Source organism: Mus musculus, chromosome 3 (assembly GCF_000001635.26).
Source record: "Mus musculus strain C57BL/6J chromosome 3, GRCm38.p6 C57BL/6J".
NCBI lineage: Eukaryota > Metazoa > Chordata > Mammalia > Rodentia > Muridae > Mus > Mus musculus.
Window position 1 is genome coordinate 24,049,075 of NC_000069.6, and position 20,673 is coordinate 24,069,747.

Genomic DNA, 20,673 nt, shown 5'->3' on the forward strand with positions numbered 1-20,673 from the left:
TTCAGAAAACCCCCAAAAGAAGATGGTTATTTCTAACCTCATTTAACTTAAGAGAACATTCTATGGGCATATCCAGAGACTCATCTGCTAGGTGATACCCATCAAACTCATAATTACTACTATACTGGCTGGTTTTGTGTGTCAACTTGACACATCTGGAGTTATCACAGAGAAAGTTTCAGTTGAGGAAATGCCTCCATGAGATCCAGCTGTAAGGCATTTTCTCAATTAGTGATCAAGGGGGAAAGGCCCATTGTGGGTAGGACCATCTCTGGGCTGGTAGTCTTGGTTCTATAAGAAAGCAGGCTGAGCAAGCCAGGGAAAGCAAGCCAGTAAAGAACATTCCTCCATGGCCTCTGCATCAGCTCCGGCTCCCTGACCTGCTTGAGTTCCAGTCCTGACTTCTTTCAGTGATGAACAGCAAGGTGGAAATGTAAGCTGAATAAACCTTTTCCTCCCCAACTGCTTCTTGGTCATGATTTTAGTGCGGGAATAGAAACCCTGACCAAGACAACTACTAACCATAAGTATGAGTGTCCCTGATCTGTGAGCACTGGCCGTTGTGCTTCGAAGGAATCAAAACTGTCAGTGAGCACTTTAAGAAAACTTTTATTGTATTGAGTTTACTTGAATGTATCTATTCTCTAAGTTCCAATCTCCGTTACTATTGCATGGAGGGAAGAAACCTTAGGTTTTATATATATTGAACTTCTGGCATACTACTAATTTTATAAAAACTGCATAAAATTGCTAAATATAGAATGCATACATTTAAATTAATATATGTCTAAACAAATCATATGAAACTTGCCATGTACTCTGAAGTTAAATATTGGCAAACCATTATGTAGCCTACCATTAAACCCACTTTAATAAAACTAAAATTTTTATTATAAAAAAATTATAAAATTTCATTATGTGTCCTTATGCCCTAATAATACCACTTGTCATTATACAGATCAACTACCGTAAATAGCATTGGAGTTAAAATATAGTGCCTATGATATATATATTTTGATCTGATTATGACAGCCATCCAGAAAAAATGTTCATATTTTGAATTCTAAAAAAAGACAAGCATATGGGAAAATTGTCCTCCTTGCAGCCATCTGGAAATATTAACCAATTTGAAGCATGATTTTTGAATTATCCATTTGGGTCTTAAGAGTTTCTCCATTCTTTGTTTTTTTCTCCCGATATCTGTCTCATATTTCAATTTCTTGTGTTTACTCCTCAGGCTCTTGGAAGCGCACAACAACTTTAATAGCGCTCCCTGTGTGACAGCCATTTCATATGTTGTGCAATCAAAGCTTCCCAGCCTGCTCTGTAACTGTTGATTTGTTGATTGGGGTTTAACCTTCTCTTCCAAAGAAATGTCTCTACAAGGCAGAATGCTTCATAGAACATCAGTATATGACAGTGTTTTCTTTTCTACTTCGTGTTTTTTTTTGTCAGATGAGCAGAATGATAATGCCCAGAGATGACCAGAAAAGAAATGTATAACATACTGAAGCATAGCTCATAGCCTCCAATGAGGTAAAGCTGAACACTTATTGTGCATTATACAATACAAAGTAGGCCACCGTAGTCAAGTCACCTTTCCCACACTAGGGTTCTTCCAGGCCAGAGAGTTTCAGGTCTCCCTACAACATGAGTGGTTTCAAGATGACATGTTTCCCTTTTCAATTTTTGCACTTTATTCAGAAGCTTGAGGAAGTTCATTACGATTTACTTAAATTACACACAGAAATTAACATCTAGGGAGCTTTTGAGTTATAAAGGTGAGATGAAAAAAAAATATATTTTAATGAGAATGAGCATCAGTTCCAATTTTTTTTTGCATCTATACCAAATCAACATACTACAAAGGAATAAATGCAAGAATCGATGATGTAGTAATGTTTTCCATTAAATTATACTGGTAACATTTATAAAATGCAAGACAATATCATTCTTTTCAATATCATGGTTTTGACTTTAAACATCTGTATTTTTATTTTTGTGTGTTTGTACAGGTATTTTACAGGACTGCACATGTTAATGAATGTACACATGGCGTGTGTGCTTATACAGACATGTGTATAGGACTGCAAGTGTTTATGCATGTGTACATGGAATGTGTACTTGTACAGTTGTGTACAGTACTGCATGTGTTAATGCATGTTCACATGTAACACACACATGTAGGAGCACAGGGCCACATTATATGTTATCCCTCACATGTAATTTACCTTATTTTGAGACAAAAATCTCTCATGGAGACTTGGGGATTCACTCGATTAAGTAAGGCTCGCTGTCTAGTGAGCTATGGTATTGCTGTCTCTATCTTCCCAGAGTCATGATTATAAATGGGTACCACCCTACTCACATTTTTCTTGGGCTATGGAGCATCATACCCAGGTCCTAATGCTTGCCAGCCAGCAATGGACCTAAGAACTAACTAGTTCTCCAGTACTTAATTAACTTCAAAAGTGTTCAGTTATTTGCAGTAATTGATATTAGAGTTAATTTTTAATAATAATTATGTAACACTTACATTAAATTTATATATATTGAATCAATGCTAACTAAAATATAGTGTTAGTGATATATTATTTACAAAAGCAAAAGTTATGATTAAAAAAAAAAATCCTTAGTGTCTGTAGATTTTTAGTGGATACAGTTGGAAACTCTTCTCTTAGTGAAACAATTCTAATGGGAAAATAACAATACCATCTACTTTGACATGATAGTATTAATAGTTTTCCTAAAATAAATTATAATTATGGATAATTTGTGTGTGTTGGAGGGTGAAACAGAATTTCTCTGTGTGGTCTTGACTGATCTGGAACTCATTCTGTAGACTAAGGTGGCCTCAAAAATCACAGAGATCAGCCTGCCTTTGCCTCCAAAAGGCATGTGCTAGTACCACCTGGCTGATTATGGTTGGTGACTTAAATATTAAAGACAGTTCTTTTTTTTCTTGTTTCCAATGAGGACATATTTTTATGTCCCACATTGAAACTCCATAAAATATTTACTAGTTAGGATAAGATTTCTTCTGTCAGATATTGTAAAATATCAGTAGAATACATGCAGAAAGAAATGAAATTTTCTTTTTAATCATCTGGAATTTGTACTGACCTTTGAATGGTAATCATTTGTTAACTTAGCGATGATATGGCTGTGTTCAAAACAGGAAATATAGTGAAAGAATGATTCCGAATTTATATAAAAACAGTTCCTTCAGCTCTTCCCCTAACTCTCCCTTTGGGATTCCCTTGTTCAGTCCTGGTTGACTGAGTGTCTGCATCTTAGTCAGGTTATGGCAGAGCCTTTCAGAGGACAGCCATACAAAGGTCCCGTCTATAAGCACATCTTGACATCAGCAGTAGTGTCAGGGTTTGGTGTCTGTGGATGGAATTGATTCCATGGTGGGACACACTCTGGATGGCCTTTCCTTCAGTATCTGCTCTATTTTTGTCCCTGCATTTCCTTTAGACAGGGACGATTCTGGGTTAAAGATTTTGAGATAGGTGGGTGACCTTATCCATCCATTGGGGGCCATGTCTATCTACTAGAGGTGGTCTCTTCAGGTTCCATTTCCACACTGTTGAGTATTTTGACTAATGTCATCAAATATGCATTGGGTCCTGAGAATCTCTCACACCCAGGCATCTGGGACTTTCAATTCCTGTATAAAGAATAATAGTATCAACTAAAAGGATTCCTCAAAACTACTGGAGTCTAAACCAACAATCAGAGCACATATGGACCTGTCCATGGCTCCCACTATGTATGTAACAGAGGACTGCCTCATCTGGCATTAGTGGGAGTGGGGCACTTGGTCCTGTTGGGGGTGGGGGGTTGTGGAGGAGAGTCCAGGAAGGGGGATAACAGATGAAATATAAATAAATAAAATAATTAATAAAAAATTGAAAAGGAAGGAAAACAATTTCTCTGATCAAAATCAAGCAAAAGCTATGCTAATTGGTATCCTCCGTTAAATATGCATGACTTCTGTTACTGCTTTTTGGGCTGTACTCAGAAATTAATTCTCACCTTTGCCCCATAAATTTTACTCATTGTTACAATTCATACTAGCACATATGTATAGTTTTTTTTGTATTTTGATTTAAGAGTCATATTGGTAATAAAATCATTTAGCTTTTAAAGAAAATTAATGTATCTCATAGTGCCTTTGACACTTAGATTTCTATCTGCATCTTACTAAATGATGTTGAAACAATTATATGACTCTCAATGTTGAGTTTTTATTTCATTATTATATAAAGGTCAAGTCCTGAATTATAGTGGTAGATTGGTCTTCAAATGACATGTTTCAAGTAAGAGTGCAAGAATTATAAGGCTAAATGATAGGAGGAAGTAGAGCTTCAATTTGTGCTATAAAATTTGGTGAGCATAAATGATCATATGATACACTATGAATGGTAGGTCCTCTGACATGCTTTGCAGAGAATAAATATACTGATCTAGAACCAAAATTATGTCAAACAGGTGGTAAGCAACAGAAGCAATATGACTTGGACCATCATTTGTCATAAATACTACACCCTTAATTGGAGAGCATCTGTCTTTTCATTTCCTTATGGCTGTCTCAACTTTCTATTTAAACTGCAGAAATATCTCCTAACAGGTGCAAGAGTATTTATGAATTTAAAACTTTGTTTAAATGAAGCTGAAAACCAGGCATGTCTCAATTAATAGGGCAATATCTTTTAAAAAAATAGGGCAATATCTTATAAGAAGAAATCATACTGCCATTCGGTCTATCCTGTCCATGTGAACTTTAGTTACTGGAAAGTTAAAGATGCAAAGGAAAGGCAAAGAAGAATGGTGCTTTAAGCAATTTCAGGTGATAAATTTGAATCCACAGAAACTATGGAGAAGAGTTTTAGCTGAGAATATGTATAATGTAAAGAACTGAACACACATATTTTAAACTGTTGGATTTCATTTAGACGAAAACTAATAACATCCTACATATGTAACAGATTATCCCTTTCCAATAGCTTAGATTTCTACAGTTCAATTTTTCACATGGTTTAATTCATGAGGTTAAATGTAAAGAGGGTTCATGTACCCATGGTCTTGGTTTTCACCAGTTCAGATAACTATGGTCAACTTTGGTCCAAAAATACTAAGTGGGCATTTTGAGAAATAAACAATACATTTTAAGTTGTGTGATGCTCTTATAGCTTGATGAAATCAGAGAGTATTGTTCTCCATCCTGCCCAATGGATCCGTGTTTCCTTGTGTTTTAGTCCCTGGGTATGAGGTTGCCCTCCCTGCTACTGCAGTACATGTATTCATGTAACCCTCTTTCATGACAAACAGTCCCCAATGGCAAAAGTACCTATGACAGAATGTTTTTGTAGAACATTGTTACAATTATTCCTTTTTATTATTACTCATTATTAATCTTTATCTGTGTTTGCTTAAGAACTTATCTTTATTACAGGTTTATACACATAGGGAATCAGTGTATAGAGTGCACTTAAACAATTTCAGTGGTCACTGAGGTCCTGAAGCATATTCTAAGAGGGATCTGGGATAATAGATTCATAATCTCTTTTCTACATTTATTAATATATTGATATAAATCCTAGAATTTGCACTATATTTGAGATAAAATCTTCAAAACACAAATACAGTCATATTCAGATGACTTAAAACATTGTTTTAAAACTGTAAACAAATACAGAATTATTTATTTTAGTGATAATTATTTCAGTTCTAATAGGGGATAATATGGTTATGGAAATGACACAAGTGTTTAACAATATGTGACTGTCCATGTTAATTATATAATTCCCAAGTTTGGAATAATTGGGTATTGTAGAAAAATATTAACCAGTGTACATTTGACAGCAGCCTGGAAGACTGTCATAAATAGTATAGAAAGATGAAGATCAGTTCTGAGACAATTGTTTCCATAGAGAAGCAGAATCAAGGTGCTTCCAGAAATATGTTGTTTTTCAATAAAGGTCAGAACCAACAAAACATATTGATGAACCAAATCCCCATGCTTCCTCAGTGTGCAAGTAGAAAACATGTGTTTAGAGTCAGCCAGATATGAGGTTGCTTTCCCTTTTGGCTATTCTGCAAATTTGTGACCTTGTTACAGATACTTCACTTTAAATTCCATTTCATCCTTATCATGAATTGGGCTAACTTATAATCAGTAATTTATAATTGTTTTAGATATACTATACAAAACAACACTGTAAATTCTTACTAAATTGCAACACTGGTTCCTCCTGCATCACTGTGATCTAATACTGAGCAGAAAGAACATAAGTGAAGGAAGATTTTTTTTTTCTTCTCACAGATTTAGAGGTATTGCAATCTATAAAATCAGGGAAGTTACCAAACAAGTCATGTTGGTGGCAATACATGGTGGAGCGTCTTTTCATTGCAGCAGGACAAGAAGCCAAGAGGGGTTAGAAAGAGTACCACCCTGCTTCCAATGTCCCTCTCAATCCAGATTTCCTAAAGACTATGCAGCCTACATATTAGTGTCACAAGCTGACTGTGACAAACTGTGAATAACATGACCCTGTGAGGGAAATTGTAAATTCAAATGATAATATGGAAGGTTCTATGTTGAGTCACTTTGCTTTTTTCTTCTCTTTTAGATACAGGCATAGGGGGACATAGGCACGTAGAACTTGAGAAATGACAGATCATTGGAAACAGGGATTTTGCATCCCAGCCCTCAGGGATACTTCTTTAATGACTACATGTGAAAATTATAGTTTGGAAGCCAAGAAAATTTGTGACAAGGCTCTAATTTCCTTGACTATTTTACTAATTGGTATAGTAAAATATATTAATGTCCTTCATGAAGCTTCCGATATTTATAATCCCCCTTAATAGCTGTGTACAAATATTTATGATAGGTTAACACAGAAAGTAAAGGTTAATATTTGGGTTTTTTTGGAGAGTTCAACACAAAATTATCTCATCATAAGCAATATTATTTTGCAAGGGACAAATCTATTTTTAAAAGTTTTTCCCATTACATCAACATGAACAAGGTCATTTATCATTAAAGCATGGGGGACTCTCTACTAATTACTTTTGTAGAAACAAATTTAACATGAAATTATTTGTGAGGTTAGAGTTAGGCATTCTTGAAATATAATTTAAAAATGGTTTGGTTCCCTCTGAGTAAGGCAGTTCTATAAGTGATATGGGCTTCAGAAGTTCCCAGTGATGAGAGCATCCCCTGAGCATTTCATTACCACCACTTTAAATTGCTGCCTCTCATCTACTTCACCACATTCTCCTCAACTTTGCAGTCCTCAAATTTTACCTCTGTTCACCTTAAAAATGAGCATCTCTTGCCTCAAACACTGTTCAAAGCTATTTGGAAATATGCCACTAATCTGTGGACCCTACATTCTGACAAGAAATTGTGATAACAGCAATGTTTGCTGGGTGGTGGGATCGTAGCATGAGCCCAGTATTAGCTAAGCCCATGCACAATCTAAGTTAATCTACACCACACTTTATAATGTATACTCTATAGCCAATAAAAACAATGTATTTATAAAAATAATTCCAAGAAGTTGAATAATTTGTTTGTAAGTGTCCATCTTAGGAATTTCCTCAAATCCCACAGGTTTGCTAGAGTACTCTAATTCATGGCTCAAAACTTAACCAAAATAAATAACATGCACATAACAAAAGCATTCAACTTGATAGCATGGCAGGAGCCAGGAGTGGTAGCATTGAGGGATGATGAGAGAAATTCAAGAGTGTTTAACAGGAAATGTTATGTTATTTCTTAATGTATTGATTTATTAACATGCATATATTGTGTTTGGGCAATATAGCATCAACACATCTACATTTTTTAAAATATGGTAAATGAAGGCCAAAATGATGGCTAATAGATGAAATCCTTCTCACATAACTTGATAACCTGTGCTCAAGCCCCAGGTTATACTGTAAAAGAAGGAAATCTATTCTTGAAATCTCTCCCCCAATTTTTACAGGCCTGCTCTGACATGTACACCCCAACCCTCATATTCATACAAATAATAATAACAATAAAATTAGGTTTTAAATGTGTTTATAAATATAATGGGTGAAAATGTTAGCTTCAAACAAGTAAATCTGAAGTACAATCCCTATATTACCAAGGAATTAATTTCCCCACAATATGATTCCCCTGGAGTTTGTGTGCTTCATAAGTTTAAGTGGATAATGATCACTATCTATAGGGAAGCAAGAGTGTTGAACAGAAAGCTCTTGTTGTTAATGTATATAAATTAAACACTGCCACAATCTAATAAAATTTAGGGTTCTGCATAGCTGGAGGTAGGATTCCACAAACATAATGTAAATACTCCTTCCTGGACATATCCATTCTGAAGGACCAAAGTACATGTCCCTCTACTTTTAGTCATTATGGTGTCAATGTAATAATTTTCTGAAGCAGAATCCTCTGGAACCTCTTACAGACACACGAACTATGTGTTCAAAAAGGTTTAGATTTGCCTGAAAGCAGTTTACTGTGGCATAATTCTGAGAAATATTGAAGAACTCAGGTCCATAACATAGAGGACAAAAGCCAATGAAAGAGAATCATGCTTTCATGTTATAATTTGTGGACCAGGTTTTCAGGCAGACAAACTATTGATAAACTTTGAAGAGCTTAATCCGTAAGACTCACATAACACAGAGCACATGGACTCTGTGCAAGGTGAGAAGAATCTTCTGCATGTGCCTTGTGTTTTTTGGAACACTGAAGACTACAATTGTGTTTTGATGCTAATCCAACAAATGGTGTTTCTTCTTGTGAAGCTTCCTGTGAAAATGTAACAGTATAAATCTTTCTAAATTGAACATTCTTTAAGAGGCTAGCTTTTCAAATAGGCTTACAAAGCCTCTCAACAACAAGATGACTTCACAATGAAGCCCCTCCCAACAGTGACCTATTTGGTATGAAAGATGAATACAGAGTTATGTTAAAATGAAATCTGAACATCTGCTACATTGTGGTGAGCACTTTACATGTGTAGGAACAATTACCTCTAATGTTTTGATGTCCTCATAAGCAAACTGCACAGTTGGAACTCCAAGATGGTTGATGAAATAATCAGCATCACCTTGTATCTGCACAGAGCTGACATTGGCTCCCAGGCACTGAGCTCTCTGCATGCACGTGAACTTAATTTTCTGAAAAACATAATTAAAATAATATTAACATATAATCATACTTCCCAAATAATTTATACATCAGTTTCACTCAAAATGTGAGCCGAAGACCGGAGAATCATTCAGTATCAATGCAATTATATGTTTAAAATGCACATGGTTAGGCTGGAGGACCATGTACCAACAGGATCATTTGAAGGTAGATGCAGGAATCACTTCCAGGTTTTTTGTGTATGATTCTGAAGCTAACAGCAGTATAGCATTAAGGCAAATAAAGGTGATGCCTATCCCTAGGCACTGGACACACACACTCACACACACACACTCACACACACACACACACACACACACACACACACACACACACACCACACTGTTGAAATTTGAAATCACTACTAGTGACCATAATAAAATTTTTAACAATAAATTGTCAACCTGTTGACATTCATTTTTCATGTAAACAAGCCAATGTGTTGTGGATTGAACCACTTAACTCCTTAATTAGCAGCTATTGAACAGTTTCTCTCTTGCAGCTTGAAATGCTTTAAGCAAAATGTCTATAGGTCAACCTGCCAGCAGTATTAGCTTTATGCCAACACCTATAATGTCAAAAGCACCAAGGATGCCTCCAGACAACTATGCAAAACATGGAAGCTGATTGTCATGATTGTCAAAGCATAGCCTCAGTTAGGACTCTCAGAGACCATCTGTAGCTGATTTTTCAATCACAAGCTTCAAAAAATCATTTCTACCTTGACCAGAAGAATAGAAGTTTCCCTAGTGCATGAATGATTATGACTGGCAGTAAAATGAGAAACAGAAACATGGAAACAGTCATTGGTTCAAAATACAAGCCTTAGTGACTGCGATTGGCAAAATATGGTAATGGTGTAATTGGAGCAGGCAAGTATTTATGATTGGTCCAAATTAAATGACCAAGGATGGTTGGGTTAAGTCAAAACACCACCAATTACCTTCATTTGGGTAGGATGTAGATATGAGAGACACTCTCCTGAGCTGTGCCTCTCCTGAGATACTTAGGCCAGATTGTTTCCTTGTACTAGGCTTTTCTTGACTACTTTTAGTCATATGAGCTGAGACAAAATAGTTAAGAGAAATGCATCAGAAACCACAGGGCATATGGCAGAGGTGAAGACTGACTATCATGGCAGCTGCTGGCAAGCTAACATGGCATTGGTCTCAGCTTGCTAGCGGGAGAGGGTGCAGGGCTAGTTGGGGAGCAGGACAGGGGGAGGTTATAGGGGACTTTTGGAGAGGAAACTAGGAAAGGGGATAGCATTTGAAATGTAAATGAACAAAATATCTAATAATTAAAAAGAAAGATGTTGCATTCATGCTGACCACAGACCTATCCCATGGGTCCAGTACTGCTGAAACCTGGTAACATCGTGGTCCAAGGCTCCACAAAACCCAAGTTTCTATACTGTACCATGCTTCCAAGCATTATGCTTTGGCTTCAAACTCAGAACATCGGCAGACTATTGTTTGATTATTGAAAATTCAGCTGGAGGTACCATATTGCCACCAAAATTCAATGTGGGTAGGACTGTTATTTTTTTCAAGGAATAGATCAGTGTAGATAGCAGGTAGTAGGTAGTTGCTATCATGAAATGGATCCTATTGGTTACTGTTGAGGTACCTCTTCATCTAAGAGCCTTGAGCAGACTGAATTTATCCTGTCACAGCTCGATGATGAGAGACAATCTTGGGAAGCAGTGGTGGAAAGCAGATCACTAGATACGAACAAAAATAACAATCTGCAGGAAGTACAATTATAGCAGAAAAGCACACAGTCAGACCATATCAATGCAACATAACACTTGAACATGATAGCAGTGGAACAGAGATCAGCCAGCAGGTCCACCTATTGGTTATCCAGTATTGTAAAGCTCAAGAACTATAAAGTGAATCCATGCAGATGAATGATTGACACTTGGAAAATCTTGAAAAGACAAAGTGAACTCCTCCTTCTGTAGATACCTCAGCACTGTAGTTAGTTCCCAGACTCCCAGTACATTTGCGAGACATCCCCTAGCTAGGTCATCAGACATCTCCAGAAACGTAGTCTATGGACTCTCAGAGGAAGAAACAATCTGTCTTGCTCACAGATATCTAAACTAATCATGTCAATAGGGCAATGAAAGAGGACCAACTAAACTGAATATAGGTTAGGTGAACAATGGAAACATTTACAATCCAGGGTCAATACCAGCATAAACTACAAGGAGACAAGAGATCACAGGGTACACTGAGCCCCTGCCCACTCCCACGATAGTCTTCATGGTACAGGAGACCTAATGTTTGCTCCAATATTTCTGGCTTTTTCCCTGTTTTCTCTACTTTCATTTCCATATAGGTTTACTGTGTCCTTTTTACTGTAATTTTAGCAGCATTTTTACTTTTTCATGTTGTTAAAAATATATTTACCTTTATAATTTACTGAATTTTTACTTTTATTTTCAATATTATATATCTTAATTAATTTTCTTGCTATTAGTTTTATTTAATCTCATTATTTTAATATCCATAATTTTTGTTTCTATTTTGGCATGCATTAATTATTTTCCAAACTTTATCATTACTATAAGATATTTTTGCTATTTGTTTTCTCTACCTTGGATTTTTTCAAGTATATCGCTCTTTCCCATTACCCTCCTTAACATTATTTTTGAATTCTCTTCATTTTCCTTTATTTTATATAAATGTTTTGACTTCCATTTTCCATTTCTCTGTTTCCTTAATTTTTTAGCTATTTCTACCTTTATACACATAAACATATATGCATATATAATATACAGCTGAATAATAATTTCATAGCTAAACACATATATGTCTAGTTATTTTCTATTTTATAACATTAAAGATAAATTAGTGAAGCTTACTTGATTTAATTTTAAATGTGTCTGTATTTTATGTGTTGCTACTGTTGATATTATGTTAGTTTGTTTTTATATTTTCTGAGTGTCATAAAAGACAAAACCTTCAAGAACTGATTGCTCTATAAAATAATCTACAAATAAAATCAGAGCAGATACTCAAACCAACATATGTACAATATTAGCACAGAAAAGAAAAAGAAACATAGAAATACAAAGTGGAAAGAGCTACAAGAGGGCAGCTACCCCCAGGTCCCATAGGGACTCCCAGGCCCCAGAGACCCATAAAGAATTCAGGAAGATACAAGGCAGTGGAGGATGAACATGAACCTGAAGAGCTTAAAATATCTCTGAAATAACTGAACCACTGGGTCTCATGAGAAGATGTTTTTCAATGTGATTTCATGGAGTTCAGCAAGTAGTGGAATAAGCAGTACATATGGCAAAGAACACCAAACACAATGATACAGCGGTGCATATGGGTAAAGGAAATCAACAGAAAAAGGAGCGTGTTGCTACTGAACAGGGCCACTGGGATTGATGGATCACCACTGCCACCCTCACTCTGGGAGCAGAGATTGGGGCCACTGAAATGACTGCCATGCCTAAGGTCCCACTAGGGCAGATAGTGCCAAATGCTGGGTCATATGCTGAAACCTAGAGCTTATGGTGGTCTGCTCTTGGAAGCATAACCCAAGTGCATGATCACCCTGATTCTGGACAAAAGCAGGTTATTTGAGATGATTCTTAGTGATATTCCATATTTATGGTGCTTCAGAAACTTTGAACCAGAGGACTAATTGGAATAAATATTTGCAAGTAAAAGAGTTTGGAGAAAATAATATATTCAGTGACCCAGTGTAGATTCCAAGACCACTTTAATAAAAGAATGTGAAATAGAGAGATGGGGAAAATGGTTAAATATAGTGGAACCTGTGGCAGTGTGAAGGGGAACTATGGAAGTGGTAATGAAGGTATGGGGTCATGGTTACAGTGGACAAAACATTTCATTTTGACTCCAGATGTGCTACCCAAGTGCACAACCATCCTGGCTCTGAAAAATAAGATATCCAAGGTGAAAAATGGTTCATTTTTTGGGTTAAGTTTCCTGGAAAGACATCCATGGTCTGTTGTGCCACCAGAAGACAGGTTGATGCCCATGGTATGTGCTGTCAGTAGAATAATAATTTCTGTAATATTTGTGATCTGTGCTGCTGATGAAACCATGTCAATGGCCACGATCTGAGCTGCAGAAGCCATGTTGACAACCATGATGATGACTACGATCCAGGGAAGAAACACTTCTGCAGTGGTATGGATGACTACAGGCCCATTACCAAGAAGGGCAGGCATTGAAAACTCTTGTGACAACCCTTCCACCCTCAGAAACAGTACAAAGAGAAAACTATTCAAGAGGATATTTTAAAACTGTGATAAGTATGCTGAACTGTGGTTCTACAGCACTAATGGTTTCTGGTGGGAGTGGTAGTTAGGACTGAGTTGTGTTTAAGAGGATAGCCAATGGGGAGTTTAACCTTGTATCAATGAGTATATGGGCAAGACAAATTGGACTTGGTAGGTTTGAAGGAGGGTGGTCTAAGGGTGTGAGGTGAACCTGGGAAGAATGGAAAGCAAGAATGATTTTGGTGCATTGTAGGACATTCCCAAATAATTAATAAATATATTAAAAGAACCACTGGTGGAATCACCATGCCTGACCTCAAGCTGTACTACAGAGCAATTGTGAAAAAAAAACAAAAAAACAAAAAAAAAACAAAACAAAAAAAAAACTGCATGGTACTGGTACAATGACAGACAGGCAGATCAATGGAATAGAATTGAAGTCCCAGAAATGAACCCACACAACTATGGTCACTTGATCTTTGACAAAGGAGCTAAAACCATCCAGTGGAAAGAAGACAGCATCTTCAACAAATGGTGCTGGGCCAATTGGCAGTTAGCATGTAGAAGAAAACTAATTGATCCATTCTTATCTCCTAGTACAAAGCTCAAGTCTAAGTGGGCCAAGTAACTCCACATAAAACCAGAAACTCTGAAACTTATAGAGAAGAAAGTGGGGAAAAGCCTCGAAGATATGGGCACAGGGGAAAAATTTCTGAGCAGAAGAGCAATGGCTTGTGCTGTAAGATCCAGAATCACCAAATGGGACCTCATAAAATTGCAAAGCTTCTATAAGGCAAAAGACATTGTCAATACATTGGGAACAATCAATAATGAAACAGGGTGGTATGACTTCTGCAAAAGTAAATGACTCCTCACCTCAGAACTCAAAGGTAAAATGATTGGTGAATTTTCAAAGGGTGCACTAGTAAAAATGATCAAAGACTTCAAAGAGGATGCAAAGAAGGAAATGAATTTAAGTCAGTACATGAAGAGGGAATGTCAGCACGAAAGGAAAACCTCAGAAAGGTGGGTGAATGAATGAGGAATATACATAAAAAGATAACAGCATGAACAATTTGGAAGTATGCAAATGGAATTTAAGGAGAAAAAAGGAATTCTTGAAATGAAAAATAATTCAAGCAATAAATATAATCCTATGGAAAAATATCACTAATTACCCTTCACCAAACAGAAAAAAAAGATAAAAACATATAAGACTATAGAACATTCAAAGCTGGGCAGTGGTGGCATAAACCTTTAATTGGGAGGCAGAGACAGCTGCCTGTCTCTGAGTTCGAGGTCAGCTACAGAGTTAGTTCCAGGACAGCCAGGGCTACACAGAGAAACCTTGTATTGAAAAACAAAACAAAAAACAAACAAAAAAACCAAAAACCAAAAACAAAACAACAAAAAACATTCAAAATGTATTACTGAAAAGAACTGCTGAGTTGCTGGTACTGCATCCTCATAGAGAGCTTTCTCAGTGTGGCTGAGCCTGAGTGGGATCTCCAGTACCACATAAACCCGGTGTGGTGGTAAATATTTGTAATTCCACACCTGGGTTGTGGAGGGAGGATGATCAGAAGTCAAGACTATCTATACCATGCACAGAGTCTGAACGTAGTCTACCCTATAAGAAACTACCTGGCAAAAAGGCATTGCCGATTGTGATATGTATAATTCAGATAACAAGAATTCATGGGGTTATATCAGAAACATAGGTAAATCATAAAAGCATACAGAATCTAGTCAACGAAATAATTTCATGATATTTTCAAAACCCAGAAGAGTAATGCATATCTAAGCACAAGACACTTTTAGAATCATATCTAGATATGGCCACCTTTCCATAACATATACACTGAAATGTCAAGAATACAAAGCAAATAAACACCATTAAAAGCTGTAAAGAAGAAGCTCTGAGTTGCCTGTAAGGGTAAGCATGTCAGAATAATATAGACCTCTTATCAAGTAACTTTCAAACCAGGAACATATGAATGATATATTTCAAATCCTGTAAGTAAATAAATGCCAACCCAGATTGCTATATCCAGATGAGCTGTCTCTTCAACTTGACAGAAAAAAATACTTCAAGACAAACAAAATCTGAGACAGTTCATGGATACCAACCTAGCAATACAGAATAAAATGTGACAGTCATGAGGAGCAGAGGAATGAGAACATATCATGCCAGTAACAGATGAACAAAGAAGCCCTGGGAAGGAACTCACTGGGACCAACATAGTGGACCATCTAACCCCAATATCAGTAGTGGAGAAAGTAATTTCCTAACCAATTAGAAAACAACTATCAAAATTTTATGGATAATTAAACATCTCTTAACAATAACCTTGAGTGTAAATCTCCTCAGTGTACCAATAAACAACCAGCCATCTATTGTCTAAAAGAAGAGAGAAAACTTCAGTGTAGTGAAGACATCCGGAGTCTGATAGGTTGTAGAAAAGAGCATATTGTGTATATGGAGACAGAGAGTGAGCTGGCTATTAGATATTCTGATACCAGATAGCTAAAATTAGTCATAAATAAAAGCACTAAATATGACTAGAGTGAAAAATTAATCAAGAAGCTATCCCAACGCCAGTGAGATGAGATGGCTCAGCAATAGAGAATCTACTGCCAAGTCTGGTGATAGTATTTAATCTATAGAATCTACCTGGAAGGAGGAGAGAACTGACTCCCTCAAGTTGTATTCTGAATTCCATATATGAGTTATGTCAGGTTCACACCCACGTGTGTAAATACACATGGACACACACAAATAGAAAAAACTGTAAATACTCTTTTTAGAAGATGTAACAACTTTATATATGTACATGCTGTATATTGGGGTATCTTAGAACATATCCCAGTGATATCTAGGAAGTAATTTAGAGTACTTGGAAAACTTATATTCAAAGATATCAGAATACCTGGAAGAAATGGATGTATTCAAAGATACACATGACCTACCAAAATTATATCAATAAGATACAACCAGAGACAGGCAGATTTCTGAGTCTGAGGCCAGCCTGGTCTACAAAGTGAGTTCCAGGACAGCCAGGGCTATACAGAGGAACCCTGTCAAGAAAAACCAAAGGAAAAAAAAAAAAAGATACAACCAACTACCAAATCCATACAATGGAAATAGATTGAAGAAGCAAGAACTCATGTCTCCTACACACATAGAGAAGGACAAAAACTAGACATTTTTTTAAAAAGACCCAATACCAATATTGTGCAACTCAATCTACAAAATAGAAAGGGAAAAAACATTATCAGCCTCATTCGATGAAACTTTCACAGACCTAAAAGCAAAACCTGATAAACACACACAAACACAAATTTCATAAAGTATAACACATCAATGATATACAACATGATCATATTGCGACTTAGAGAACTTGCAAGGCTCATTTAACATATACAAATAAGTAAATGGAAAACCACACGAAAATGGATTTAAGGACATAAATCACATGATGAACTCAGTAGACTAAGAAAACTCCTTTGATACAATTCTGTATCTCAATTCAAGACATACAGTTTTATTCATTATAATCACCACTAAAAACAAGATAATGGCAATGCAACCTAGAATGCTTTTTTGAGCTGAATCTTTAAAAATAATTTTATATATAACCAGTTAAAAGGCACTGGCTATGTTAGCACACCTATAATTTCAACTCTTATCTTAGGTAACAATGAATTATTTCAGGTTTTCAACTGTAGTGATAGATATTTCCAACATAATGTTTTACTACCAATCTAATTTTCTCAGGAATTAACAGAAAAATCTTTGCAACAAAATAAAATCTGTTCAAACAGAGACCCAACATGTGTGTTTATAAGTAACAGCAAAGGTTTAATTTAAGTTTTTGTACAAATGTCTTGGCTGATGAAACTCTTTTGAACTAGATAGATAAGAGTGTTGTATCACAGTGTCTTCAGTAGACACACCTTTCTCTTTACAAATATAATTTCCTGAAAAGGGAGGCTTTACTCTTCTTCTGACCACATCCTTACTACAATTAGCCACTGAAGGTGTTGTATCTACCTGAAGTACTTGTTAAGTATAATGTTAAATATTCTCAAAGACATACTCCAAAGTAAGAAAATTAAAACATGAAATACAAATCAACTACTTTATAATATGCTAAAACTTCTGATTATTTTTAGTGATCCAAATATTAACTTTTTCATTGAAATTATTTTTATAATGGATGCTTTTTTATCGTGGAACCTTTGTGTCAAAGGTAGGAGAGACAGTCAGTAGGGCCTGACAACTGGCCTTCACTCCCAGCCTGATAGACTCTATATTTTATTGAATTGGCACACAATATTTCAAATGTGCTGCACTGTTACTTGGTATCAATTTCTGCTAAATGACTAATTAACGAAACTATGCCACTATTTATGTACTTTGTAACGCTACTGGTAGCACCATCTAAGCTTTTTCAAAACTAAGTGTGACCCTACCCAGCACCAGTAAAAATACCAGGTGGCTTGAATTTCTTTTTGCATATTTTACTCTCAAACTCCACACCAAGTCACAGCTGTATTCCTTAGAGAGAAGGCATCTATTTTTCTCAAAGGAAAAAAAATGAATTGTATATATAAAGAACTGATAATTCTAAATTAAACCTTACAGGTCTATTAAAGAATTATTTTAAATGAATACATTGATGTAAAGTAATTGGCAGTACTGTCATTGTTGTGTATTAATTGCCTTCTCATGTATGTAAATTGCTAAAATGTTAGTAATGGCCTATTCCAATCAAGCCTTAACTATTATTTTCTGAAAATTACGTCTTTTTTATCATCAGTCTTTCGTTGTTTAGGGAGACAAAATGGCTCTAAAATGTGAAAAGTGTCAGGTGAGAGATTTTTTTCATCAAAACAGTTTTATTTAGACATACCCTAACCCAAGCCACAGTCACTAACACTTCACTACTCATCACTGGAAACTATCATCCCTGACTGGAAACATAATTCAGTGGTGTTGGAATGACTATGCCATACCCATAAGCAAGTATGATATGACAACAACAGGAAGAAACAAAAGAGAGATAGAGAAGGAGAGATAGAGAGAGGGGGAAAGGAGGGAGGGAAGGAAAACAGAACAGAGACAGGAGGGAGGAAAGAGAAAGAGAGAGATAAAAGAAGAGAGAGAGAGAGAGAGAGGGAGAGGGACAGAGAGAGAGAGAGAGAGAGAGAGAGAGAGAGAGAGAGAGAACAAGCCATCCAGATTCTTAGATTAGATTATAAGCCATATATCTGCTAGGAATAGTTAGATTTTCAAGCAGCACTTTAGTAGATTATAGCTGACATATACCAAGTAATAGATAAGAATAGACTCAACCCTTACAAGCAATAATATCTGTGATGAGAGTGAAAAAATGTTATTTTCTTTATTTTACTAGAAGTTAAGCACTGTGGGAGAAGGAAGGTTGCTAGAAAATTTGTGCAGGTCAATTAACTTTTTAAATTTATTTACAAGGCTGAGTAAATTCTTATTAAGTATTTTATCTAAGGGGTTCAAAATGATCTAGATTTAATGTTTGATAACAAGCATTTTTATTCCAGCTCATAAAATAAGCAAGTTCAGGCAACAACCGTGTCTGTCACTTGTTTAATTTCTCCATGCAAGTCTGCTGAAGACCTGAAACAGCATCACCAGCCAAATTCTCAAGAGCCACAAAGCAAGAACCTCAGTAAATAAGCATCTGTGAACGATGCAGAAATTAAATTGCCATTTATATTCATTGCAATATTGTGCTAAGTTATACTAAAAAGGATTTTAAATAGTTTAAAATTTGTCTTTATGTATCCTTTCTCCACACATGTAAATTTCTGTCATCTTGATAGCAAGACTGATATAGGTGTGTGTGTGTGTGTGTGTATGATATATAGATTGTGATATATGATGTATAGAATATATGATATATATGATGTATGATACATAGAATAAAAATATAAAGGTATAAAGATAGATAATTAGATAATTTGATGGTTATATAAATTTGATACTACATATGCTCATTAGAGGGAGATAGATATGAATATAGATATACAAAGGCATAGATACTATTGTGGGGATCTTACTGGAATAAGCACTCTAACACCAATTAGAGTGGAAGTGACGATATGTCATATATAAACCAAAGCACGGACAAGGCTTCAATCTCAGGTGTAGTTTGCATTCTCATTTTATACTCTAAAACCACAAGATGGAGAGTACTGGCAAGAAAGAGCTTACAACTGTGCAAGTGAGAGTCAGTAGGTTGTTAAGGACAATGACCCATTGTTTTCAGCAATTTCTCTAAGTTATTGTGTTCCATGAAGCAAGTGAAGTCATATTTGGCAAATAGTCAGTACAAGATGTGCTCTAAGTAAATCACTGAATAAACTGATAAATCATTATCTAATAATTGATCTATCTTATTCTGCTTCAGTATCATATACTGAAACATATAAGCCTGAGTTGGTTGCTCACACTTATAATTACAGTACGTGGAAGGTTGAGGCAGTAGATCATCAACACTGTGAGGCCAGTCTTTGGTACTTGGTCGGTTCTAAACCATTTTGTACTACAGAGTACAAAATTCTTAAATATAAAACAAATCGAGGGCCAAAAAGGGGGAGTGGGTGGGTAGGGGACTGGGGGGGTGGGTATGGGGGACTTTTGGGATAGCATTGAAAATGTAAACGAGGAAAATACCTAATTAAAAAAAAACAAATCTAAATCTTTTAAATAACATGTTTATGTTTAACAGCTCAAGTCCTTTATTTCTCTTGCATTCTTCTTTTCCTGCATTTACTAGACAAAGAAAAGCTAGTTTGACAGCTTTCATAAGCAAAGTACACTTAGAAGAAAAGAATTACTGTTTATAAATTAAATCATTATTTCATTCAGCATCATCTTCTAACCTCAGCTGGGTAGAAAGAATCCATCCTCCTGGTTTACCTGGGGTTGGACATACAGAGGTTTCTCCACTACAGTCATGGTACTTACCACTGTAAAAAGTTTCTCATTACAAACACTATGTCTGTGTCACCCATTATAGACTCAGTATGTCAAACTCATTTGGCTACTGGAAGCCTGAGTAAATGGCCCATTGATAAGTCTACCTGTGAGGATCATATTGAATGAGATTGTTATTTGAGTAAATCCAGCCCTCATCCAGTCAAATGAAGCCCTGAATGG

The 20,673-nt window shown here is 35.9% G+C and overlaps 1 protein-coding gene across 3 annotated transcripts in view; it reads right to left on the reverse strand.

The window, feature by feature from the left end:
* The window catches only part of Naaladl2 (N-acetylated alpha-linked acidic dipeptidase-like 2), a 1,346,047-nt gene that overhangs the window by 250,972 nt on the left and 1,074,402 nt on the right, over positions 1–20,673 (reverse strand). For all 3 annotated transcript variants that reach the window (XM_017319681.2, NM_001326288.1, XM_017319682.1), the window contains one exon: positions 9,043–9,189. In XM_017319681.2, coding sequence (XP_017175170.1) covers positions 9,043–9,189 — 147 coding nt within the window. The remainder of the gene's footprint in view (positions 1–9,042; positions 9,190–20,673) is intronic.